We start from the raw sequence: 27,476 nt of genomic DNA on the forward strand, positions 1-27,476 counted from the left end.
GTGGTGCCAGATGCACCTCCTTACTTTTCTGTCAGTTCAAAAGGGTCCGGTCAGCCACCAACTTTCTGTCATTTCTGTTTTCATTGCTACAGAGCCTGGAGCCCACTGGGACTAGAAGCAAAGCACAGCACAGCCAGAAGAGACAGAACGAGAGAAATCTCTGAAAACAGACATTCCTGCACAGCAGTACTGTGTGGGCGTTGTGCTGGCATTCCCCAGAGAGGAGAGGGCATTCACACATGCTGGAAATAGATTCCACCTCACTTTCTGCAGGTCCTTATGATATGAGTTTCCTTGCCTTGTGTTCAGTGAGCATGAACTGAGGCAGACACTCGTGAGCACCAGTGAAGTACAAGCATGGAGCACTGTCAAGGACTGTTGCGTTTGTGGCCCAACGCCAACCACACTCTCAGCTCTGCTTTTTAGAGCAGCAGCATCAACCTTGCAACCTGCCTAGTTAGAAGGAAATTCCACACTCACTGTCTTCTGCTTAGGTCCTCTGCTCCTTCTACCCTGGACCAATCTGAGCAGGACCTCCTAGCTAGCTGCAACGACAGAAGATGCATGGCTGCAAGTCACTGGCCTGGCCTCCTCTTCAGACCCATTGGTCTTCTTTTCTGCCAGGAAAGAAGCAAGCAAAGTCAACCCAGTTGGACCATGTGGAAATCAACAAGGAAAGTTCAAGAAGGCATCTTCTTAGGAGTCAATATGTTTGATGTAAGATTTAACCTTAGCAGCTGGTGAATTCCAGTAGAGAAAAGAAGCTGTTGGTGAGCTCCCCTCTAAGACTCTGAAGGAGCACAGCATCAAGGTGACCACCACACAGTCTGTGCTCAATGCTTCACTATAGCAGCAGGTACCTTTGTTACTGATATTAGATTCCTTTAACCATGCGGCCATAATGAAGCAGTTGAACGATGGACTTCACAAATATTTTGAGGAGATGTATTCAAGGGGACATGATACAATAAGCCATTCCACCTTTCCTAAGCCATCCTGAAGTGCCAGGTGATAACATAAAGTCCTCTTCTTCCATGAAGTTTTATCTGTCTCTTCATCCTCCCATAGAACATCTTGCCACAGCTCATGGAGGTTGCACAGCTGTCTTGAGCCACACTGGACAGCATGGCCTAAACTGACATCAACTAGTTGCGCCTGCTAACCTGGCCATTCTCATTAGCTGCTTCTTTCCCAGGAGCTCCTCCAGCTATTTACTCTTTCCTCCACCAATCCCTCCAGCTATGCCTTCCTTCTTGACATCCACGTCCCCCAGCTGCTTATGCCCTGCTGGCAGCTCTAGCTAGCTGCTCCAATTAATCCCTTTAGCACTGATGACTGAGTTGCTTCTTCAAAGTCTACTGACTGTGGCAAGACCCATGGAGCAACCAGAGAGGAAGAGGTCTGTGCTACTGAACGGGTGTGGTTGAAAGAAGCCAACAAACCCGCACACAAGAGTAACATTTCCTTCCCACTCTGGCACGCTGGTCACTTTGTTGGACATGTTCCCAGGAACAGCAAACTACAAAACACAATTCAACCATGTTTCCGGCCTGCCCATTGATTTCTTTTGTCATGCAGTGCTTCCTTTTGACAGTGAAACCTGTGACTGTCGATGACCAGGAAGGTGTCTCTTGGTCCTGCATGCTGCAGGAGGGATACTGATTCATACCAGCCTGCTGACATTCTTTTAGACCTCAGTCCTGCTTCATACGAGGTCTCAGCTTAACCTTTTGATTCTTGGCAGAAAGCATTTACCTGTCCTGGGCCTCACAGAACCTGTTCCCAGCCAATCTGGGCTGGGAACCCCAGATGCTGCTGGAGCCATTGTTTCACTTATCTATTACACATCCTGTTAAGTTCAGTCCTTAACACGTCTCAGATAAAAGAATCAGCCACCCCCAGAAACTGCAGAGGCCAGAATGGAGTCAAACTCTTTCTCAGTGGTTTCTTAAATGCTTATGTGGAATGCTGTTAAACCTACTACTCTTCTGCTAATCCCAGAAACATGGGATAGAGTCTGCAGACCGGGTAGACTGGAAAAAGCAATCCCAGTTGGATTTGCAGCATGCTAGTGTTGTTATCAGCCATGCTGCTGGGATTAGCAGAACATGCTTGTAGAGATCAGTGTGCCCTGTGAATTGCCTGTGGATATTGCGACATGGAAGAGTGGCCTCAGGCTACCATGTAGCAAAACAGACTTGATGGAGAATGCTGGTTGCTGAAGTGGCAGCTACAGCAGCGGTAAGAGGTCAGTGTGTCAACAAAGCATCCACATTTCCTTCCTTCCTTCCTTCCTTCCTTCCTTCCTTCCTTCCTTCCTTCCTTCCTTCCTTCCTTCCTTCCTTCCTTCCTTCCTTCCTTCCTTCCTTCCTTCCTTCCCTCCCTCCCTCCCTCCCTCCTTCCTTCTTTCTTCCCTTCCTTCCTTCCCTCCCTCCCTCCTTCCTTCCACACAAAATTTTCCACACAGTGAATTTTCTGCCACGGGGCTAATAAGATGGTGTCTTTTATGGGTGGGGTTATACAACACTTTATATGTGAAAAAATAAATCCGTTATAAACTTCCATTCACATAATGGGTTGGGATTGTGTTTGCTTATCAAAAAGCCAAGGGTCTTAGCAATGAAGCAAAAGCATTTCCAGTATTAGCAGAGACAAGCGGAGTTTGAAAACATCTGTGGCAAGAAGTGCAGCTTTAAAATGGTGTTGTCAGTTATGCTGCAATAATTTCATTAGGCGTGCTGAGAGAGATGTCACCGGACCCAATGGGCCATGTGACAGGGAATGCCCATGTGTTCAGCAATGTTTCTGCTGTCCTCTGTGTAAAAGGAGAGCTCTCAGAAATGCTTGACATAGCTGAACAGAAACGCTGGCACTCTAATCCTTTGGAGGAAAAGTCCTCTTTGCTGTCCCTCTGCTAAGACATGGCTGAGCCTTGCAGCCTGAGTATGCTATGGCCACATTTCTCATTAAGAAGTCTGTTCTGCTGATGGGCATCGAGTCACGTTAAATTAAATACAAGGAGTGTTTGCTCCACTCCTAGCATAACATCTCTATGCCATGTAGGTTAATGTCTATTCAATTTGTGGGTTATTTGGTTAAGACAAAAGCTGTATCGCGCTAGCCCTGAAGAGACAGGGATGGCCTTTTGCCACCTCTTAATCCTGCTCCTCCACCCAGAGACCAATTTCTGCAGGTCTTTGCTGCAAGAAGGCAAAAGGGAAGTGAATGCATCTTTCCTTTAGGGAGTTTGATTTGCAGCTCTTTGTATTGTTTGTGTCTTCTCTTTCCAGCAATGACCTTCTTACCATGGCTTCCTGCCACCTGAAAACCACTGAGCATCTCAGTGGAGAAGGAACAGATTGCCTGATCAGACAGGTAAGCAGAGAGGCTGGTAGAACAGACCTGTCATTTGAAGATGGGTTGCACTTGAATGAGTGTCCAAGCTACACACTCAGACACTTCTTTTGCTCTCAGCTAATGTCACTGGAAGCTATCGTAGTTGGGTAGCAGGTCTTGGCTGAGAAGGTGACCTTCTGAATAGCCTTTCTTTCCATTACCCATCAAAGCAAATGGAAGGCTCCTGTTACAGAGGAGGTGGGGAGGGGAAGAGGCCTCTGTGGTAAGAGGAGGGGTGGAGGCAGGTCATAAATTAATTAGTAAGAAAAAAAAATAGTAAGGAAAAAAAATAGTAAAAAAAATAGTAGTAAGAAAAAAAAAAATCTTACTCCTGAAAAAGAGTGGTGATCAGAAAGATTCTCAGCCACTGTGGCTGTATACAGGCTTGAGTTTTCTGTCTGACTGCTGGACTGCTAAGGAAGGGTGCAATACTGACACCTTTAACTTCAGTGCTTAAAGCATCTATGTGATTCTAGAGAGCATCTGCCAAGTACCAGAAAGGGCTGCGGTATAGGTACACTGCAGAGTATACTTTTGCTGTGGCCAGATATTTTTCAAAGATGTTTTACACAGCTCTTTTTAGAACCATAGAATCATAGAATGTCTCAGGTTGGAAGGGACCTCAAAGATCACCTAGTTCCAACCCCCCTGCCATAGGCAGTGACCCTGTCCACTAGATCAGGTTGCTCATCCAACCTGGTCTCAAACACCTCCAGCAATGGGGCATCCACAACCTCTCTGGGAAACCTGTTCCAGTGACTCACCACCCTCTGAGCAAAGAATTTCTTCCTAACCTCTGATCTAAATCCCCGCTCTTTAGTTTAAAAACAGTCTCCCTTGTTCTGTCATTGTCTGACTTGTGCAGAGTCACTCTCCATCTTTTTCATAAGTCCCCTTTAAGTACTGAAAAGCTGCAATGAGGTCACCCCAGAGCCTTCTCTTCTCCAGGCTGAACAGCCCCAGCTCTCTCAGCGTTTCTTCATAGGAGAGGTGTTCCAGCCCCTTGATCATCTTCGTGGCCCTTCTCTGGACCTGTTCTAACAGATTAACAGCCTTCTTGTGCTGGGAGCCCCAGACCTGGACACAGTACTCCAAGTGGGGCCTCACAAGGGCAGAGTGGACGGGGACAATTCCCTCCCTCAGCCTGCTGGCCACTCTTCTGTTGATGCACACAGCATGCTTCTGGGCTGCAGGCACGCACTGCTGGCTCATGTCAAGACAGTAGAGTTGACTTGGGCAAGCTCCTTTAGCTTACTGCATGCGATCCATCTCTGGTCCATGAGGATGGGTACAAGCCCCTGCCCACTTGAATGGTAAATCATCTGTGTAAAGCAGTCCAGCTCCAGCAGGAAACAGTGAATGACTTCCCACCAGGCAGCCAGCCATAAGGGTGCTAGGGTGCTGGTGCCCAGTGGGGGAGACTAGCAGCTAGAGGATCTAACGGTGCTTGCACACCCTGTCCTGTTGAGATTCCCTGCTCATGCTACTAAAGTCTGCTAGGAACTGATCTTTATATCCATGTGGGTTGTATTTGGGAAGGCATGAGTTTATCCTGAGAGTGGTGGCGACATTGTTTGAGCTCCAAGCAGGTCGCATAGAGGAAAATGTATCCTGTGTCCTTTCCAGTTCAAGGTGCAAAAGCCACTGCACTTTTATCACTGCTTTGCCAAGCATCACTATGTCTATCGCTAGCTATCGCTATGTCTAGCACTATGTATGTCGCCTGCTGCCCAGATCAGGTTCTTCAGCCCCCTGAGAAATGCCTCCAGTTAGCCATTATCTTGCAGAATGCCTGGAGGGTATTGGAACAGAGCCATCCTATGACCCTGCACTGCTGTCTGCCTTGCACATTAGGTAAACTCGGGCTTTACCTCTATAGGCTCCTATTCCAAAGCTTTGAGCATGGTCAGAGTCTCTGTCGGTGGTGTTTTCCTTAGATGCTTCTTATTTGCCACACACCTTCTCCATCAGAGTTTCGTCAGCAGAGCAGCAGTGCGTGGGACGGATCTGAACCTGGTGAGAGTGGCATTACGAGTAGCACACCTCGTAATGCCACTTCCTATTAGTTCCTAGTATAGAGGAACAACTATTGTGATTTCTCTGCCTTTGAATTGCCACTTGCAATCTTGCCCCAGTCACTAAGTGATATAGAAGGGATGAGCCATTGGGAAGCAGGTGACAGAAAGCTGTACCGTGATGTTGGTATACAGAGGCTATAACCAAAGCTGTGCCCAAAAACAAATGATGACAGAGACCTAACCAGTAAAAAGAGAAGCAGATGAGAGCTAATGCTCATGGTGACCATGTGAAGTAATCTACAGACTTTATTCCCTATGTATGCAGGGGGCTACAAATCCCAGTTATGGAAAAAGTGACAGAGGGTTCACATTTTGTGCACCCCTCAGGCCACTTTGCTGCCACGTGACATCTTCACTCTTCCTCTTCTATCTTCTTGCCGTGAAACTCCCGGCTCTTTGCTCGGAGCTTGTTGACCTGTGACTCTGCAATGTCAGCCCGCTCCTCGGCTTCCTCAAGCTCGTGCTGGATCTTGCGGAATTTGGAGAGGTTGACATTGGACAGCTCCTCCTGTGTGGGGAGAGGGACTTGGTGGTGAGGAGCCTGGGGCAGGGGTTTCACTCCTCATGTGCCTGGGCCTCGAAGGGCTGTGGTGAAGCACAGGCCTCCCGTCTCCTATCTACCACTGCTGACCCAGAACCCTCTCAAAGACCTCATCATCCTCCCTTATTGAGGACCTCACTGTGACAAACTGCACCGGTATCGTGTCACTCTTGAGGAGCAATTTTGTCACGTGGTCTTCTCATTTTGTGTGCTTATTCTCCCACTACTCGGTGCCCAATTTTCCATGTGGTTTATTAGGTTGAGAAAGACTCAGAAACCCTGTGCTGTTACCAGCGTCAGAGATTCATGAGCTTCTCAGTCAATGGACGAGGCCCTTGGGAATTTTGGTCTGACTTCCTGAATCAAACAGGTGGCAGGATAACCCTTGGTTCATCCCTGAGTGCAGCATGCCCAGAAGAAGGCGAGGCCTGCTGACACGGGAAAGAACCACATGGTCAAGACTGTTATGTCTTTGGAGTTACTTTCATGCCTCTTTCCTTGTATTCGTGCTCATCTCAATGAGTGTGCTGCTCCGACGGAAGGGTGCGCATGGCCATTCTCCAAGCAATACTTACAGCCTCCTCAGCTTGTCTCTTGTAGGATTTCACCTTCATCTGCAGCTTGTCCACCAGATCCTGGAGCCTGAGAATGTTCTTGCGGTCTTCCTCAGACTACAGTGGTTGGTAAGAAGGAAAGAGAGAGAGTTGGTTTCCCCACACCACCAGAAAACATGTGTTCTTGGAGTTCATGGAAAAATGCTTTGGCTTTCCGTGAGAAGGGTGTGTCAGCACAAAGATGCCTCTTGCCTTACCTGGTAGGTCAGCTCCTTCACCCTCCTCTCGTACTTGCGCACACCCTTCACGGCTTCAGCACTGCGCTTCTGCTCAGCATCTACCTCCCCTTCCAGCTCCCGCACCTGCAATGAGAAGCTCATGTTTGGAGCTTTCCAGGTGGCTCCCTTCATGACATGCTCCCTTGTGCACAAATACCAGCCCTACGCACCCTGGCCTCCAGCTTCTGGAGTTGCTTCTTGCCTCCCTTCAGTGCCAGCTGCTCAGCCTCATCCAGACGGTGCTGCAGGTCTTTCACCGTCACGTCCAGGTTCTTCTTCATTCTCTCTAGGTGGGCACTGGTGTCCTGCTCCTTCTTCAGCTCCTCTGCCATCATGGCTGCCTGGAGAGGCAAAGCAGCAAAGCCAGGGTGGGGCCAAAGATATTTTGGGGGAGGATACATCCACCATCCTCAGTGACAGAGTTCCCCAACTCACATCTGTGATGGCCTTCTTGGCCTTCTCTTCAGCATTGCGGGCTTCCTGGATTGTCTCCTCCATTTCACCCTGAATTTGCACGATGTCTGTTTCCAGCTTCTTCTTGGTGTTGATCAAGCTGGTGTTCTGTGTAACAGGAAGGATAGGATTTGTACTGTCAGATCTAACACCTCCACATCAAGAGTTGAGAGTGAGAGTAACGTTTATGAAAGTATTTAATTCAAAGGTCCTCTTTAGAGCCCTAGCGGCAAACCAGACATGGGTGCCTGGCTGGACTGGTCATGTCACAGCTTTGCTCTTCAAATACGTACACAGCAAGATGCATAGCAACAAGCAAGACACATAGCAATCTCGTTCTATGTTATCTCCTGTGGGCGGGATTCATATCCAGCAAAGTATCTGACCTGGGTATGGAGGAGCTGCACACGCTCGCTTGCATCCAGAAGCTCCTGCTCAGCCACTTTCCTTGACCGCTCTGTCTGCTCCAGGGCTGCCCGCAGCTCCTCAACTTCAGCCTGTAAGAGGTTTGCTCTGCGCTCCACCATGGCCACCTGTTCCTTCAGGTCTTCCTGCGTCCTGAGAGCATCGTCCAAGTGTATTTGAGTATCCTGTAAGAGAGGAAAGAGAGATTATGAGGTGGCTGATCACTGCAGCACTGTTGGACAGAGACATCAGAGACATTTCCTGCTCTTTTAATAAATTATTTGTACAATTACAATGTTGGTGTAACATGAGGCAAGATAGATGCCTACGTGCACATACTTTGCTTTATACCTTTAGCACTGCCTGTGTGTTTCTCAGGTTCTTTTGTGCCTCTGCAGCCACACGGTTGGCATGGCTCAGCTGGATCTCCATTTCATTCAGGTCTCCCTCCATCTTCTTCTTCAGCCGCAGGGCTTCGTTCCTGCTCCTGATCTCAGCATCCAGGGTGCTTTGCATGGACTCCACAATTCTGAGGTGATTTCTCTTCAGCTGGTCGATTTCCTCATCTTTCTCTGCGATCTTCCTGTCAATCTCAGACTTGACCTGGTTGAGCTCCAGCTGGAGGCGCAGGATTTTCCCCTCTTCGTGTTCTAGGGAGGCCTGGACAAGTTAGTAGGAACTGTGAGTAAACTATGGCTTGCTTTCTAAGTAATCTCTAATACAATACCGCATGAAATACAGTTTGTCTTTCTTGCCACATCTGCAGATTTCTGCTCCCATTCTTTCAGTCTGGACACCATTCATTAGCACTGTGTACCTCAGCTTCCTCCAGGGATGCTTGGATTTCAGATTTCTCCTGCTCAATCTGCTTCTTGACTTTCTCCAGCTCGTGGATCGCCTTTCCTCCCTCTGCAATCTGCTCCGTGAGGTCAGAAATCTCCTCTGTAGGGAAGGGTGAAACAAGGCATGGTCAGACATAGGGCATAAAGGGAAAGGCCCTGACGCACCAGGCTGACAGGTCTCTTCTCATCACTGCGGGCACTCACCCGTGTGGAGTGGTGGGTAGACAAGCTTGGGGGAAAGCCTGGCCAGCAGCAGAGGGCTAGGGACTTACGCTGCAAGTTCTTGTTCTCACGCTTCAGCGTTTCCAGGTGGTCCAGGGACTCCTCATAGGCATTCTTCATCTTAAACAGCTCCGTGCTGAGAGAGCGAGACTCCTTCTGGGAAGCTTCCAGCTCAGCCTGTGTTTCCTCGTACTTCTGCTTCCACTCTGCCAGGATCTGAGGAGCAACAGGGTGTGAGTATGGATGTGATGATTGTGAGGAGATGCCCTGCCCAGGAAGCACAGGGCCAGAGGCCAGAATACCTTGTCAAAGTTCTTCTGCTTCTTGTCCAGAGCTGCGCAGGCAGCATTCGTTCGCTCCACATCAATCATCAGGTCTTCCACCTCGTTCTGCAGCCTCTGCTTTGTCTTTTCCAGGGAAGCACATTTGGCGTTGACAGCTTCAACGTGTTCCTCTGCATCCTGCAGGCGCTGTGCCAGCTTCTTCCTGGGAGGAGATGATCACAGCTTCAGGTTAGAGAGTAAAGGGTAGCCAATTTTGTAAGATTCACAAGAGGGCACTTGCCTGCTTAGGGGACTTAGTGCCTTGAGCTGTCCACAGTATTTATTCTGTCCAAGGCAGCATGCCACCTAAAGGGCCTATCGCATCTCTGCCCTAGCACCAACTGAGTATTCAGACTGCCTTAGCTCTTCTAACTCCCTAAGGGTAAGGTTGTCCTTCCAGTCTGAACTTTTTCCACAGCACGCTTTTCATCTTTCTCCCTCTCTGCCCTCTACCACAAAGAGAGTATATTGGTGCCTTCATCCCATTCCTATCTTGACCCATCTTCAAAGACTCCTTCCAAATACCCTTACCAGTCTCAGTCTTCTCTACCCAATCAACATCCCACTTCCCACATACTTGGCCTCCTCCAGCTCCTCCGTGCGCTGAATAGCGTCCGTCTCATATTTGGTTCTCCACTGGGCTACTTCACTGTTGGCTTTGGACAGGGCACGCTGCAGCTCACCCTTGGCTTCCTGCTCCTCCTCATATTGTTCCCGGAGCAAGTCACAGTCGTGGCGAGCAGATTGCAAGGCATGGGCTAGGGCATTCTTGGCCTGTGGGGACACTGGGATTAGCAACCTGGACACACATCTTGAGATGAATCTTGACGATTAAATTGTCATGCACAGGAGAACTGCCCCAGGGAAAGGGCGGGTAAACTCTGATGAGAAAAACGTATAGCTGGGAGATGATGCATCCCTCATAAACGAGTGCTAGAGGATTAGGATGCGTTAGTGAAAGGTGGCCAGGGGACACTGATCTCTTGTTTCTGTAAATGTGCCTACAGATCTGTGTCCATACTGTCTTGGAGGGCATCAGAATCTCATTAAGGGCTTGTGGATGACTTCCTCTAGCATCCAAATCACTATGGTTCCTTCTCTGTATGTTGTGATGAGTATAACTCATGCATTTCTGGGTGATGTGGCTTGCAGGAAGTAGGGTACTTCCAGACCTTTATTTCTTCCTCTAGATGTCTCTTCAGTTCCTCAATCTGTTGGGTAAATCCCTGCTTGCCCCTAGACAGCTGAGAAATCAAAGCATCCTTTTCTTCCACCTGGCGTGAATATTCACCTGGCAAGTGAAAATACACAAATAAATAAAGTTACACTAACAGTAGAATCATAGAATCATTTAGAAAGACCCAACAGATCAGCAAGTCCAACCATGCTGTAACACTATACTACCAAGTTCACCACTAAACATTTTTCTGAGCATCACATCCATTCATCTCTTGAACACCTCCAGGAATGGAGACTCTACTACTTCCCTAGGCAGCCTGTTCCAGTGCCTAACCACTCCTTCCACAAAGAAATTCCTCCTGTCTTCTAATCTAAACCTCCCCTGATGCAACTTGATGCTATTTCCTCATGTCCTGTCACTTGTCATCTGAGGAAAGAAACCAGCACCCACGTTGCTACAACCAACTTTCAGGTAGTTGTAGAAAGCCGTGAGGTCTCCCCTCATCCCTCTTTTCTCAAGACTAACCAAACCCAGTTCCCTCAGCTGCTCCTCACATGTCTTGCATGTCTTGTTTTCCAGTCCCTTCACCAGCTTCTTTGCTCTTCCCTAAACATTTTCCAGGAGCTCAGTATGTTCTTTGTAGCGAGTGGCCCAAATCTGAACACAGTATCTGAGGTGTGGTCTCACCAGTGCCAAATACACAGGGACAATTGCTTCCCTAGACCTGCTGGCCACACTGTTTCTGATACAGGGCAGGATGACATTGGTGCCCATCTGGGCACACTGCTGGCTCATGGTAAGCCAGCTGTGGACAAGCACCCCCAGATCCTTTTCTGCTGAGCAGCTTTCCAGACACTCTTCCCCAAGCCTATATTGCTGCACTTGGTAGTTGTGACCCAAATGCAGCACCCGGCACGTAGCTTTGTTGAATACCACACAATTGGTTGCAGCCCATTGATCTAGCCTACCCAGATCGCTCTGCAGAGCCTTCCTATCCTCAAGCAGATCAACATTCCTGTCCAACTTGGTGCTGTCTGCAAAATAACTGAGCGTGCACTCAGTCCCCTCAACCAAGACTGTTGATCAAAATGTTAAACAACGCCGTCCCCAATACTTAGCCCTGGAGAACACTGTAATCTGGCCCTGTAATCTGGGGTTGCTTTGAGCAGTTAGCCCAATTCTTGCTTTGCACCATGGCGTATCCTCCTGATTTGCAGGTTCTGCCATTGCACCTCAGGACTGAGGACGTCTCACCTGTTTCTGTCTGCAGACGAGCTCTCTGAGTATTGAGGTCATTGATCATGCGCTGATTCTGCTCTTCCTTAGTTTTAATCTCACTCAGCTGGTCTTCCAGAGTGCGGCACATCTTCTCCAGATTTGACTAGGTATCAAAAACAAGGAAGGAGAGGAAATGAACTCCTGGACTCTGTCTAATTCTCACAGCAGGATTCCTATAGGAGAGTGTGACTAGTAGATTCAGGCTATGTGCTGTACCTTGGCCCTGTGAATTCTACTGCAATTCTTTACCTTGGCTTTGGAGACAGACTCCATGTTACTGGCCAAGTCATCTATCTCCATCTTCAGCTCACTCTTCTCCTTCTCCAGCTTCTGCTTGACTCGTTGCAAGTTGTCGATCTGCTCCCCAAGCTCAGCTGTGCTGTCTGCGTGCTTCTTCCGCAGGGCGGCAGCTGTGGCTTCGTGCTGCAGCGTGGCCTCTTCGAGGTCGCGGCGCATCTTCTGAAATTCTGCCTCACGCTTCTTGTTCATCTCAACCTGAGCTGCTGTAGCCCCACCTGCTTCTTCCAGGCGCTCGCTGATCTCCTCCAGCTCCCTGGAGAGGTCAGCACGGTGCTTCTCTGCTTTTGCCCGAGAGGTTCGCTCTGCCTCAATTTCCTCCTCCAGTTCCTCGATACGGGCCTGGGGAAAATGCAAGACCCTTCACACCCATGCCCTCCTTGTACTGATGTCCTCCTGAAGGGTGGAGGGGAAGGACCAGAGACTTGCCTGCAGCTCCTTGATCTTCTTCTGCAATTGCATACCCAGGGCTTGCTCATCTTCAATTTTGCTCTGGATCTGGCTGATTTCAAAGTCTTTCCTTTGCACAAAGTATACAGAAATACAGCGTTAACATCCAAATAAAACTACCTAATAAATGCACCTGACCTGCACTCAGGTGTCCCACAACCACACTTACTTCTTCAGTTTCTCATCCAGCTGCTGCTTATCATTTTCCAAATCCATTATGGTATCTTGGGACAGCTTCAGGTCTCCCTCAAGTTTCCTCTTAGCCCTTTCAAGGTCCATGCGCAGTTTCTTCTCTTGCTCCAGGGACCCTTCCAGCTAAACAGAAAAAGAGCATCAGTATTCTGCCAGCCACATTTATCTCCAGAAGTATCCTGTAACGTTTGTGCTTACATCATCCACTTGCTGCTCCAGCTTGGTTTTTGCTTTCGTCAGTGTATTGACCTTGTCCTCCTCAACCTGCAGGTCATCCAGTGTCTGCTGGTGGGCCTCTTGGAGGGCTTTCTTCTCTTTTGTCAGTTTGGCAATGGTCTCATCCAGGGCTGCCATCTCCTCTGTGAGGTTTTTCACCTGCACGTTGTAAGCAAGCACCAGAATACCGTGTATAAGACTTGACAGCTTGTGTAGGGGCATTTTCATTTGTGTGCTTAGCCAGGAGCTTACATTTATGTGCTTAGCCAGGAGCTTGATTTTTATTTGAGCTTCACAGCTGTCCAGCTGCGATGTTCTTGTCAACTTACAAACCTAGCCCCTTTCTAGGGATGCCAGCCTAATATGGGAGGTCCCTTCTCCCTTTGTGTGACTCTCCATGTGTGTACCTTGTTTTCAGTGGCATGTTTTTCCTTCTCAACTTTAGCCAAGGTTAACTCCAGGTCATCAATATCTTTCTTCAGCTCTGAACATTCATCCTCCAGTTTCCTCTTCTTGGCTGTCAGCTCAGCATTGATTTCTTCCTCATCCTCAGCCCGTTCTGTCACCTCCTTAATTTTGGCTTCCAGTTGGATTTTGGTTTTGATGAGCTGGTCACACCTTTCCTCGGCATCAGCCAAGCTGTCTGCTTCCTGATGGGGAGACAGAGATTTTTGTGGGTTATAACGTTTTGAAGTTTCTGTTGTGTGTCTGTAAGTAGGCACATGTTAAAATGTGGAGGCCATCTGACACTAATGTTAATTCCTTTTTTTCTTTCTTTCTTTCTTTCTTTCTTTCTTTAAAATGGCTTGCAGAAGTGGTAGCTATGAGAATACCTCATACACGCTTGAGCATCACAGAAAAGTGACAACTCTCAGCAAGGCCATAGATGTGGAACAGTTTTCCCTCACAGACTCAGTATTCAATAGCCTCTAGTTTATAATTGACTCACCATGATCGTCATCATATTTGGGTAGCCAAGGTTTTTCCATTTGTGGGAATAATACAGTGAAGAAAGTAGTGTTTTTCTTGGAGTTAAGAAACTGCCTGTTCCTGACTGAAGCTGAACACCAAGGATCTGTGCATGTGAAGGTAATCTAGCCTTATAGTGTATCTGTGTTCAGGAAAACTGGGTCCTTCTCAGGGTTGCCTTTACAAAGTCACTACTTGGCTCTTTCCGCAGGACAGCAGGGCTGCTGAGTCTCATTTGGCACTTACGCTTATCCTCACTGACAGGTAACTTGCTGAGCCCCTGGCAGTGTTCATAGTTACTCAACTTTAGAGTAACTTTCAGTGTGTGACTTTTTTTCTATTGCAATTTAGTCAGCTTCCCGTAAGTCTCTGCTTGGAAAAACAAACAAACAAACAAAAAGAAGATCTAAAAAAAAAAAAAAGAGGACAAATAAATGGTGACACTCACTGCCTGCACTTGGAGCTGAAGGTCATTTTTTTCTTGCAGCAGGGCCACCATTTTCTCCTCCAGCTCCTTCCTCTTTGCCTCAGACTTTGCCAGTTCTTCCTTGGTTTTCTCAAACTCTTGTTTCATGTTGGCCATCTCCTTCTCAGATTCTGCACTCTTCAGCAATGGCTTGATTTTGAAGAACAGCTTCATCCAGGGCCAGTGCTTGACATTCATGAATGCGCGAACATTGTACTGGATACAAAAGATTGAGTCCCTGAAATAAAATCCCTATGTTAATAACATAGCCAAAGGCTGTGAATTTAGACTCATTTACTAAAGTATCTGTGGTGTTTTTACACCACACTGCAGCACACCAGTCTCTCACACCCCCTCCTCAAAAGGGAAGGCGAGAAAATACAATGAAAAGGGCCCAAGGGTTTTGATAAGAACAGGGAGATCACTCAAAAAATTGTTGCCATAGGCCTAACAGACTCAGGATTGAGAGATTAATCCCATTGATTACCTATTACAAACAGACAACAGCAGTGAGAAACTAAAAGCAAATACAATCATCTTCCACCAATCCACTATTTTCTACTTCCTTCCCTGAGCGGCGCACATGAAAAGGGAATAGCGGTCAGTCCCTAGTGCTTCATCTCCACTACTCCTTCACAGTCTCTTTCTGCCCCTACTTCAGCATGGAATCTAATATGGGACAGCTTCTGGATTCTACTCACAGAGTCAACCCATACAGCCACCCACTACTAAAACCTTGTCACATAAACCCAATACAGTATCCTGTGAATAAGGTACATTTGTGATAAATGTCTACCTCCTCTCCACCATTTTCCGATACTCCACTCTCATCAGGAAGCCCCTGCATCTGGCCTGCGTCATGGTCATAATCTCTGCCAGCTTCTCATCTCTCATCTCCTCCAGAAGACCTATTAGCCCGGCTTTGAAGAACACCTGAAAAAAAAAAGGAAGCATTGTAGCACATCAGTCTCAGGTCATGTGTAGCAGAGGTACATAGTCTTCGAGCTCAGGATTTGTTTCTACCTTGGTGTGACCAAATCTGTACTGGGTGTGGTCCACATCGATGGACCCAAGGAGCTTCTCTGAAGCCTTCTTGCTGTCCATGAACTGTCCCTCTGGAATAGCACTGGCATTAAGCACTCTGTATCTGTAGGAGAAAACATGAAGAAACAGCTATTGCCAATACCACTACTGTGAATCCCACAGCCTTCTCAGCTACATCGGACTGGCCAGTTGGGTAATATGTACTAGGGACAGCCCACTCTTTCACGACAGTGTAAGTGACATTTCCATACTGTTAATTCAAAATCTGAGAGAATCCTATTCCTCAAGATTGTGATATCATTCAGAAATTCACAGTAAAAAAATTCTATGATTCTACTTTGCTCCATTTTGAAGTATAATGTTTCGAGTATGTTAGATTCCTTAGGCTGTTCCAATTGGTCTGAATTAACAGGTGGAGCACTCTTACCTCTGTTTGAAGTCAGCATACAGGACTCTGCTGGGGAATCCTTTCCTGCAAATCCTGATTCCTTCTAACACACCATTACACCGCAGCTGGTGCAGCACCAGTTCATGTTCCATGGCACCTAACAAACACTGTGATTACTACTTGAGACACAGAAGAGAGCTTCTGTGGCTCAAATTTTTCCACTGTTGGATCCCTTTACCTGGAGTTTTTGTTTCATTTGGGATGATGCAACGGACAAAATGGGGGTGAGTGCTGCGTAAATTTGTCATCAGCTTGTTCAAATTTTCCTGGGATATAATAGGGTAAAATTTAGCATATGAGTAACGCATGTTATATAAAATATGTGTAAAAACTGAAACTTACAGTTTTCTGATCGATTGGATATTACCATGGTAATGCAAGTATAAACTTTGTTGAATAAATATAAATCAGTCTGCTCAGTGAATTACAGAGTCAGTTTTGTCACAGCACTACTGTTTCATTTTTACTACTCTTTCATTTCATTGTTAGTTTTCAATAGTGAGGTAAGGTATTTTTCTCTTACCCTGAAAAGTGCTGAGACTGTCTGGAAAGAAGAACCCTTCTTCTTGCCACCCTTCTTACCACCACCACCAGCCTCTGCAAATGAAAGAAAAATACTGTTAAATATGGATGCCACATAATGGAGAGTGCAGAACATAAATAGCATTAAATGTTTAGTATTTTCTGCTTTAATTCCCTTTGAATGTGACTAAAATACAGAATTTACAGAACTGACCTGCATCTGCTCCACCATAGTTAGCAAAGAGTAAGGCCAGTGTCTTCACTGATGATTTCTGGTACAACCCAATGACAGTTTCATTCAGGGGGTCCTTGTTCTTCTCAAGCCAGCCAGTGATGTTGTAGTCCACTGTGCCAGCATAGTGCACCAGGGAGAAGTGGGCCTCAGCCTTGCCTTTGGCAGGCTTGGGCTTCTGGAAATTGCTGGACTTGCCCAGATGCTGGTCATAGAGCTTGTTCTTGAAAGAGGTGTCAGTTGCTTTGGGGAACATGCACTCCTCTTCCAGGATGGAGAAGATGCCCATGGGCTGGAAGACAGCAAAAGAGGTAATAGAGAAAGATCTATATCAGTGTGGAGATATGCTGTGAGGTTCAGCAGTACCTGTATGTTGTGGGTAGCATCTCAGTCTGGATAAGAGCCTAAGTTGGCTGGGAGTTGTTCTCAGCCAGGAAGCTTATTTGTGCCTGCCCTTGTCTTCCAGCAGCCCGTCTTCACTAAACTGGAAAGAATATCTCTCCACTTCAGTTTAGAATGGGCAGAGGGAGAAGGGTTGGACGGAAATATAATTGGGAAGATAGCTACAAGAGGCCTGTTGTCTTGGGAAATCAGACTAAGCAACACTTATTTCCCAAAATGGTGTGTGGAGTTCTGCTTTGAATTTTCAGGAGAAAAAGGAAAGGAGACAGACTCCAGCTTGTTTCAAAGAATTCTTTTGGTGGGAGTATGGTCTACCTTTTCCACACCCGAAGACAGGGTGGTGCAGGACTGGAGACAAAGATTTATATCTAGCCTTCCTAATTTCTCTGCTCCACACTAAGATAAATTTCACTGCAAAATGCTTTGTTTGACTGAAACTGACTGTCTGGTCCCAAGTTCTTTCCCATCTGAATCGGGCTCAGAAACATCTCAAAATTCCAAAATATATCATACACTTGAGTGGAAAAGGTACCTTTTCAATGAGTTCAATGCAGGCAGCCAGGTCCATCCCAAAGTCAATGAATTCCCATTCGATTCCTTCCTTTTTATACTCCTCCTGCTCCAGCACGAACATGTGATGGTTGAAGAACTGCTGCAGTTTCTCATTGGTGAAATTGATGCACAGTTGCTCAAAGCTGTTGAACTGTTCAAAGCAAGGAAAGTTGCATAGGTTCTCAAGGGGCAGCAATGACCACAGGGTTTTGTTAGTGTTCTACTGATTCTTTTTGAAGTTCCCCAGTACAGAATCACAGAATTGTCTAGGTTGGAAGAGACCTCAAGATCACCTAGTCCAACCTCTGGCCTAACACTAACAAGTCCTCCACTAAACCATATCACTAAGCGTCATTTAAACCATATCATCTAAACGTTTTTTAAAGGCTTCCATGGACGGTGACTCAACCACTTCCCTGGGCAGCCCATTCCAATGCCTAACAACCCTTTCGGTAAAGAAGTTCTTCCTAATACACAACCTAAAACACCCTTGGTGCCACTTTAGCCCATTCCCCCTCGTCCTGTCACCAGGCACATGGGAGAATAGACCAACCCCCACCTCGCTACAGCCTTCTTTAAGGTACCTATAGAGAGCAATAAGGTCGCCCCTGAGGCTCCTCTTCTCCAGGCTGAACAAGCCCAGCTCCCTCAGCTGCTGCTCATAAGACTAGTTCTCCAGACCCCTCATCAGCTTTGTCACCCTTCTCTGGACTCTCTTGAGCACCTCCATGTCTTTCTTGTAGCAAGGGGCCCAAAACTGAACACAGTACTCGAGGTGCGGCCTCACCAGAGACGAGTACAGGGGGACAATCACTTCTCTAGACCTGCTGGTCACACTGCTTCTTATACAAGCCAGGATGCTGTTGGCCTTCTTGGCCACCTGAGCACACTGCTGGCTCATGTTCAGCCAACTATCAACCAATACTCCCAAGTCCTTCTCTACCAGGAAGCTTTCCAACCACTCATCTCCCAACCTGTAGTGCTGCTTGGGGTTGTTGCACCCCAGGTGCAGGACCCGGCACTTGGCCACTTTGAACTTCATACAGCTGGCCTCAGCCCATCAGTCCAGCCTATCCAGATCCTCCTGCAGAGCCTTCCTACCCTCAAGCAGATCGACACACGCACCTAACTTGGTGTCATCTGCAAACTTACTGAGGGTGCACTTGATCCCCTCATCCATATCATCGATAAAGATATTAAAGTGGACCGGCTGAAGTACCGAGCCCTGGGGAACGCCACTAGTGACCGGCCTCCAACTGGATTTGACTCCATTCACCACAACTCTTTGGGCCCGGCTATCCAGCCAGTTTTTAACCCAACGAAGCATAAGCCAGTCCAAACCATGAGCAGCCAGTTTCTTGAGGAGAATGCTGTGAGAAACAGTGTCAAAAGCCTTACTGAAATCAAGGTAGACCACATCCACAGCCTTTCCCTCATCCACGAAGCGTGTCAGTTTGTCATAGAAGATCAGGTTCGTCAAGCAGGACCTGCCTTTCATAATCCCATGCTGACTGGGCCTGATTGCCTGGTTGCCCTGCAAGTGCCAGGTGATGACACTCAAGATAATCTGCTCCATGAGCTTCCCTGGCACTGAGGTCAAACTGACAGGCCTGTAGTTCCCCGGGTCTACCCTCTGGCCCTTCTTGTAGATGGGTGTCACATTTGGTAGCCGCCACTTGACTGGGACCTCCCCCGATAGCCAGGATTGTTGATGGAAATGATGGAAAGCAGCTTGGCCAGCTCCTCCGCCAGTTCTCTCAGTATCCTCGGGTGGATCCCACCTGGCCCCATCGACTTGTGTATATCCAAGTGCCGTAGCAGGTCGCTAACCATGGATAGTGAGTATCCATTTCTTCATGGATAGTGAGGGCCACATTCTGCTCCCCATCCCCTTCCAAAGCTCAGGGTACTGGGTATCCAGAGAACAACTGGTTTTGCCGCTAGAGACTGAGGCAAAGAAGGCATTAAGCTCCTCAGCCTTTTCCTCATCTTTTGTCACTAAGTTTTCACCCACATCCAGTAAAGGATGGAGATTCTCCTTAGTCCTCCGTTTTGCGTTGATGTATTTGTAAAAACATTTTTTGTTGTCTCTAATGACAGTAGCCAGATTGAGCTCCAGATGAGCTTTGGCCTTTCTAATTTTGTCCCTGCACAACCTCGCAACATCCTTATAGTCCTCCTGAGTGGACCACCCTCTTTTCCGAAGATTATAAACCCTCTTTTTTCTCCTAAGCTCAAGCCACAGTTCTCTGTTCAGCCAGGCCGGTCTTCCTCCATGCCGGCTCGTCTTTGGGCACGTGGGGACAGACCACTCCTGCACCATTAAGATTCCTTTTTGAAGAGTGCCCAGCCTTCCTGGACTCCTCTGCCCTTCAGAACCGCCTCCCAAAGGACTCTGCCAGAAACACTACACATAACCATTATGTAACGGCATACATTTCCTTAGCAGGACTTCTATTGTAAAACAAACAAACAAACAAACAAACAAATAAGGTGTCTTTGCAGGACTTTCTTCTTATTATTGTTATTCAAATCAGTCTACAGGGAAAAGTTCCTTTTTACTGTGCTACGCAAAAGCAGATCCTTCAATAAGCTTAGCTGCTGCACCATGGAGGTGTCTCAGCTCTCTCACCTCCTCCAGAATGGACACTTGTTCAGTGTCCCACCCAGGAATTTCTCTGCCCTCAAATCAAGACTCCAGGAGTTTCTTTGATATCACACAGAAGCCCTAGTATCAGGACTGCATTCACAACACAGGAAACATGCTGTGGGGTTTCCCACAGCACTTCCTTTTCCTTGACTATTCCAAAAAGAAATCTGTTTCTGAGACCTCATGATCTCTTCCTGTCCCTTCCATAACTATGATGCCAGATCTTCGTTACTCACATCAAAGATCTCAAAACCGGCAATGTCCAGGACACCAATGAAGTACTGTCTGGGTTGCTTGGTATCCAGCTGTTGGTTGATGCGAACAACCATCCACAAGAACATCTTCTCATAGACAGCTTTTGCCAAGGCACCCACTGCATTGTTCACCTAGAACAGAGAAAAAAGTACTGGACATACCTTCGAGGGCAGCAGAAGAGTGCTCGTTCTTTTTTGAAGCCATCTTTATTTACCTGTTCGACAGTTTGACCTTTTGTCACAAATTCATTCCCAACCTTCACTCGAGGGTAACACAGGGCTTTGAGCAGGTCAGCTGAGTTCAGGCCCATCAGGTAGGCAGCCTTGTCAGCCACTAAAGAGGAAGAGAGAGAGATAAAAGCATTTATCATTGGACAATGGCTAGAATTTGGTCAGTGTGAGCAGCTCTGATATTCACTTTTCTAGAAATGGCAAAGTATTGGTCCGGTTTTACTGAGAAGGTCTAGAAAGGAAGAAGGATTATGGAAACAAATGCTGGACTTTTTTGAAAGCAAGAACAGGCATGGCTTGAGTAGGAACAGCTTGATCCAGAAGCTCCCAGAAGCACTCCAAAAGCCTGTTTCCTCTCCTGTTCTGTGACAACTGAATTTCTGCACAGCAAAGAATACATGGTATATTTGGTGAAAAATCTGTTAGTACATCATGGTGACATAGTGGTCGAATGTTTAACTGAGTGAGAGAGACCCTGTGCTAAAGTACCAATTTTCAGGCTGGGTACTTTGGAGAAGTATCTGTTGGATAAGAGAATGGTACTTCCCATGACTGGGGATGCACCTCTGCAATTAGACAGCTAACAAACAAGGATGCTTTTCCTAATTTTTCACTAGCTGAATTTTCTGGTACCTTCTGTGCCATCTGGCTCTGCCTGCTCCTCTCGCTGTTTCTGCTTGAACTTCAAGTTGCCATAGTGCATGACAGCCCCTGTCAGCTTGTAGATGGCAGTCTTTTCATCAGCAGTGAAACCCAGGATGTCAATGGCACTCTGTAGTAGAAACAGTCAAATTAAATATGTCTTGAGTAAGTCACCCTGCAAGATATATACAGCTGATATCTTTTTTCTATGTTACTCACATCTGTAGCCATGAGCTCCTCCTGGTCATCAATACTGGGAACAGTGACCTCACCTTGACTCACAAAGTGGAAATCATATGGGTTGGTGGTAATGAGAAGCATGTCTGAAAGCAGGAAGAAGAAGGACACAGGCTTAGTTCTTTCAGCTAGATAGTAGAGGGAACAGCTGCTCAGCAATCTTCCCCAAAAAGATATATTGATCCTTCCTACCAATCAGCTCTGGCTTCTTGTTGGAGGTGATCTGATAAAATATGTGGTAGCTTCTTTCTGCCTTGAGCTGGAAAGTAACTCTGGACTTCTCCAGCAGATCTGGCAAAGCAGGAAGAAAGAGCTAGGAATGAGACAGCACACAGAGGTAGGAATTTAGGAAGGGATGTGATCATGCCAGGATGTCACTTACAAGTTTCAATGTCAGCAGAAGCCAGTTTGCCTGTGGCCCCAAAATGGATTCTGATGAATTTGCCCTGTTGAGGGGGAAAAGAAACACTTCAGCCTGGATGGATTCTATTGACATCTTCTTAACGTGTAATACCACTAGGTGCATCACTTGTCTTGTAATGGGAGGGAGGGATTTTGTATGAAGCATCAACTCACAAAGCGCGAGGAGTTGTCATTCCTCACAGTCTTGGCATTTCCAAATGCCTCCAGCAGTGGGTTGGCACTGATGATTTGATCCTCAAGTGTTCCCTACAGGACAATAATAATTCCTAGTTATAACTTTTCAAAAATGAGGAACAGAGAAAAGCATTGATTTGAGCCCCTATTTTACCTGCATTTTGCCAGACTGATCCTCCTTCTTCTTCTCCCCACTAGCTGCAATTGTTGCAAAGTACTGGATGACACGCTTTGTGTTCACAGTCTTCCCTGCACCAGATTCTCCACTGCCAAATGAAACAGTGAAGCAGAGAGTGTGTGGTCAGGCAGCAGGTCTCCTGGTACAGGGCAGCCCCACGGAGAACTGAGCAAGAAGTGTACATACGTGATCAGGATGGACTGATTCTCGCGGTCTGTGAAAGAGGCAGAAGCAAAGACATTATTTGTATTCATCGTGAGTATCCTAGATTAAAGTTTTGGGGGGACTTTTAAAAGTTGCATAATCAGTATAGAGCTAACTTCTTCCAAACCTGCAGTTCTTCACTCTTAATTCCTTCTGAATTCATTGAAGTTCCCAGTAGTACTAAATGGAATCTGACGTGTCATCATTGAAATCCATGTAATATGTAGTATACATGCTTTTTTGTCTGGATATTCTGATTATGTCAAGCTGCTCACTTGTCTTTAGGAAAAGGAGTTCAATCTAAGGAATATTTTGATAGACTTACTGATTAAGTTTGAACTTTGATGTGTAGGCTAAAATGAACCAGTACAAGCACTTCTCATAAACTGAATAATACAGGAACGACCATCCCAGTCAATTGAAAGGTCCCACCATTTTTTTTTTCCTGTCAGTGTCCTATTGAGTGTCACATAAAAAAAAATCACAAAAACATCTTAATCATTTATTTATCTTTCCCTAGGATACTCTCCCAAAGTATTGAATGGAATGTTGATATTTTAGTACTTCCACACCTAGATTTCTCTGTAAGAGCTTCATCTGAATTTGCCTGAGCTTGAACCCTTCCTCAGTTGCTTTCATGTTGTTTTAATTTTTAGTATCATGTCTGCTCCATTTCTGATCCACTTACTGTTCAAAGGAAAAAAATAAAATTGTTCTGTGGTGAGCTTAGTTTTTACTGTACTGATTCCTCATCTATTTGTCTGCTCTATGCTGTACATAATTTTGTAGAGAAATAGCACAAATCATCTGTCTAGAATTACCTGAGCAAATGTCTTGCCATGCCTTTTTTTTTTTTTTTTTTTTTTTGACCTATTCAATTTCTACTGTATTCTTGTTTGGATAAGGAAGACAGAAATACATACAGTACACAATGTGCAGACATTCTTTGGGTAACCATTGTGACATAATGATGTTTTCTGTTTTGGTCTTTAATCCTTTCAGTTTGTTATTTTATATATAATTGATCACTGAGTGAAAACTTTCAAAGTTATATTAAAACAGAAGTAGTAGTTGTCAGCAACAATCCCACTTTTATACACCTTTAATATTGGTTGTTTTGCTATGTCTATTATTTTACATTCTTGTTGACCATACTTTCTTGCTGTATCCCTGAATGATAACTTGATCATTGAATCTCATATAGTTTTTCTGAAATTCTTTACTGTTGGACTTCATCTTTACAGAAGATGAAGGACCTAGTCAAATCAGAAAGCTTGTCATCTTAGATGTTTCCACATTTCTAGATCATTTAAATAAATGTTGGACAACAGAACTTCCAGAACAGATCCCACTAGAACTTCACTGCTATACACTTTGCACTGTGAAAATGGAACAAAACATTTTAAACATGTGTTTCTTTTTCTTAACCAGATCTGGTTGAACATTCTCAATTTTATAGCTGCTATAGAATGTAAGTGAAAGTAAGCATAAAAATTTATGCTGACCGTGAACAGCTGCTTTATAGAGTCAGCTGGAGATCTGTGTTAAATTCAGATAGGCTACTTACACCTGCTCTGTTTTGTTAAAAAAAAAAAAAAAAAAAAAAAAAAAAAAAAACACAGTGGTTTTGTGAGACATGAATTCACTTTAAAATAAATGCATCAGTTTCTTCTTGGTACATGCCCAGTAATTGCTTTGTTTAGAATTTCCTGCCTATTTGCCTATTACAAAAATCAAGCTTATTGGTAGGCTCTTACTTAAATTCATAGAATCATAGAATATCCTGAGTTGGAAGGGACCCTTAAGGATCATCAAGTCCAACTCTTGACACTGCACAGATCTACCCAAAAGTTCAGACCATGTGACTAAGTTCACAGTCCAATCTCTTCTTAAATTCAGACAGGCTCGGTGCAGTGACCACTTCCCTGGGGAGCCTGTTCCAGTGTGCAACCACCCTCTCTGTGAAGAACCCCCTCCTGATGTCAAGCCTAAATTTCCCCTGCCTCAGCTTAACCCCGTTCCCGCGGGTCCTGTCACTGGTGTTAATGGAGAAAAGGTCTCCTGCCTCTCGACACCCCCTTACGAGGAAGTTGTAGACTGTGATGAGGTCTCCCCTCAGCCTCCTCTTCTCCAGGCTGAACAGGCCCAGTGACCTCAGCCGTTCTTCGTACGTCTTCCCCTCCAGGCCTTTCACCATCTTCGTAGCCCTCCTCTGGACACTTTCCAACAGTTTCATGTCCTTTTTATACTGTGGTGTCCAGAACTGCACACAGTACTTGAGGTGAGGCCGCACCAGCGCAGAGTAGAGCGGGACAATCACCTCCCTTGACCTACTAGCGATGCCGTGCTTGATGCACCCCAGGACACGGTTGGCCCTCCTGGCTGCCAGGGCACACTGCTGGCTCATATTCAACTTGCTGTCTACCACGACCCCCAGATCCCTCTCTTCTAGGCTGCTCTCCAGCGTCTCATCGCCCAGTCTGTACGTGCAGCCAGGGTTTCCCCGTCCCAGGTGCAGGACCCGGCACTTGCTCTTATTGAACTTCATGCGGTTGGTGATCGCCCAGCTCTCCAACCTATCCAGATCCCTCTGCAAGGCCTTTCCACCCTCATTCGAGTCCACAACTCCTCCAAGTTTGGTGTCATCAGCAAACTTGCTCAAAATACCTTCTATTCCTACATCCAGATCGTTCATAAAAACATTGAAAAGTACCGGCCCTAAAATGGAGCCTTGAGGGACCCCACTGGTGACCGCCCGCCAGCCTGACGCAGCCCCATTTACCATAACCCTTTGGGCCCTGCCCGTTATCCAATTGCTCACCCATCGTATGATGTTTTTATTTAGCTGTATGGTGGACATTTTGTCCAGTAGGATCCTATGGGAAACCGTGTCAAAAGCCTTGCTGAAGTCCAAAAAAATCACATCAGCTGGTTTCCCTTGGTCCACCATACGGGTGATCTTATCATAAAAGGAAATCAGGTTAGTAAATTAATTTGGTTAATATTTTTCTAAGTAATCTGTTCTTTCTTTAATGTTTGGAGATTTAGAGAATGCTAAAAAAGTTTGAAGTAGTCTGTTCGCGACCCTTCTTATTCTTTCAGTTTATACTACTGAATGGAAGAAAAGGAATGGGTTTCTGCAATGGGAGAGGAAGTATCAATTTTCTCCATAGAGTTCACTCTAACACCTGAATAAGAGTGGTTCCTGAAATTTCATAAATGCATTACAGGAAGCATTGCCTTTGATTTTGAATTTGCTATTCCTTGACACCAAAACCATCACAGAACTCTATCCTCCTGATTTTCAGTCCTGAAGAGCCAGCCATTCAAATAATCCTCTCAACTAAGAGCAAAACAGAAATTCGAAAGTTTATCCTCCCAAGTATCTTGGGCAATAAATTCTAACCCAGATTATTAAAGACAATCACCGATGATGTCCAGTAAAGGAAAATATTTTCAGTGACAAGAGGATATACACCCTCCCAACATCTTTAAACTGAACTACTATGCAGTGAAAAGACTTCTGTCTCTGAGAATATTTGCAGCCAAATGAGTCTGAAGTAAACCAAGCGACTCACCAGTCAACATGAACTGATAGGCGTTGTCAGAGATGGAGAAGATGTGTGGAGGGGCCTCCTGGCGCTTTTTGCCTCGGTAGGCCAACACCACCTCCGGGTTGTACACCGGCAGCCACTTGTAGGGGTTGACAGTGACACAGAAGAGACCCGAGTAGGTCTGAGAGGAAGGGAGACAGCACGTTGGCTTCTGCTCAGCCTGGCACAGCAGGCCTTCCAGCTACCCAAAGGAAGAGAGCTGCTGGTACTTACATAGATCATCCAGGCTGCATAACGCTCTTTGAGGTTGTACAGCACAGCGGGTTCGTGGAGGTGGGTCATCATGGCCATGTCCTCAATTTTATCATACTTGGGAGGGTTCATGGCGAAGATTTGATCTTCCTTCACAGTCAGAGTCTGGCAGAGGAAAAAAAAGAGATCCAAGTATGTCAGCTAAGGGCTGAGAGCAGTAATTACTTTAAGTTTTTAACCCTTGCTTTTAACTTACTTCTCCTGCTTCGGACTTAACAGTGACCTTCCCAGATTCCCTGCTTTGGATAGTTCCTTTCACAAAAGATTCCTTTGGATGTACCACAAAGACTGAGGATTTGGCATCAAAAGGCTTGTTCTGGGCCTCAATTCTTTCCTTTTCTGACTTTCGGAGGTAGGGAGCTGCCTCCCCAAAGGCAGCCATCTCAGCATCTGGAGAAGTCATGTCTGTACTTCACTAAAGACAGATTGGTAGAGGACCCTGCAGGACAAAATAAACATAGCATCAGTAACATTCTGTGCTTGCAAGGATACCATTCCTGATGTTTTAATGTTATGCACATGCTAGAATTCCTAACACCTAGAAAAATTAAATTTCCTCCTGTCTAATAATTTAAACCCATAAGAGAAAATTTTTTCCACCCTTTAACAGTAGGGAATAAGCTTTTAAAAATTAGTATTATTTTTGTCTTGTGACATTGGTGACATTGTACAGATAGTACAATACCTAGTACAATACCTTTCCAGGTTCTACAAATTGTACAAGGTCATATTTTAAAGTACAAAATACATTGAAGGAACATTCTTATTGCTATCCTTTTTTTTTTTTTTTTTTTTTTTTTTTTTAATACTGATATGGAATATACAAATACCTTGAAAGAATTTGGAAAAAATTCAAAACCAGCTTCAGCAGTAAAAATACTGCTAAATATACAACTTGGGATACGTAATTTCAACAAATTATTAGACCCAGCATACTTACCTTGAAGCTTTCCTTGAAGACAGAGCAGAGAGCTCCAAACACACTTTTATAGAGTCTGGTATGCAGATGCCCTGGATTCCTCCTCTTTCTTCGGTCAAAATATTTTTTGGCAAGCATTATTTGGCAAAGCATTGTCTGGCAAACTTAACTAAGGGTATAATTGTCATTTGATTTGACTAGATATATTTAGAAATGTTTTTTATCTTACCAACGATGTGAATGTGTCTACTATAAATAATTTGACAAGAGACTTAAGAAGAGAATCTCGATTAGTCAAGGCACTTGGAGAACTTGGATGTAGGACTTATAGACTCTGTTGCTACATGTCCAGTGCTTT

The 27,476-nt window shown here is 45.7% G+C and overlaps 1 protein-coding gene and 1 long non-coding RNA gene across 2 annotated transcripts; one reads left to right on the plus strand and one right to left on the minus strand.

Annotated features, from left to right (window-relative positions):
• LOC311421051 lies at positions 1 to 22,233 on the plus strand. The gene is made up of 3 exons (XR_014684678.1): positions 1 to 2,248; positions 3,291 to 3,375; positions 22,150 to 22,233. It is a non-coding gene; the product is annotated as an uncharacterized lncRNA (long non-coding RNA).
• LOC311421045 (myosin heavy chain, skeletal muscle, adult-like) lies at positions 5,689 to 26,602 on the minus strand (the record flags this gene model as incomplete). The annotated part of the gene is made up of 38 exons (XM_084492569.1): positions 5,689 to 5,982; positions 6,591 to 6,686; positions 6,827 to 6,931; positions 7,018 to 7,188; positions 7,283 to 7,408; positions 7,687 to 7,890; positions 8,057 to 8,365; positions 8,523 to 8,647; positions 8,820 to 8,985; positions 9,072 to 9,255; positions 9,670 to 9,866; positions 10,265 to 10,383; positions 11,527 to 11,653; positions 11,800 to 12,189; positions 12,277 to 12,367; positions 12,467 to 12,612; positions 12,688 to 12,864; positions 13,113 to 13,355; positions 14,123 to 14,378; positions 14,937 to 15,073; positions 15,164 to 15,287; positions 15,612 to 15,729; positions 15,811 to 15,898; positions 16,156 to 16,229; positions 16,369 to 16,678; positions 17,321 to 17,491; positions 20,227 to 20,376; positions 20,460 to 20,578; positions 21,109 to 21,247; positions 21,337 to 21,440; positions 21,547 to 21,645; positions 21,737 to 21,800; positions 21,931 to 22,023; positions 22,106 to 22,217; positions 22,316 to 22,343; positions 25,912 to 26,068; positions 26,161 to 26,304; positions 26,396 to 26,602. 38 exons carry the CDS (start codon positions 26,600 to 26,602, stop codon positions 5,827 to 5,829), a joined length of 5,826 nt encoding a protein of 1,941 aa, XP_084348695.1. The 3' UTR covers positions 5,689 to 5,826.
• Between the last annotated feature and the right edge of the window lie 874 nt (positions 26,603 to 27,476).

This window comes from Aythya ferina (genome assembly GCF_964211825.1).
Source record: "Aythya ferina genome assembly, chromosome: 18".
NCBI lineage: Eukaryota > Metazoa > Chordata > Aves > Anseriformes > Anatidae > Aythya > Aythya ferina.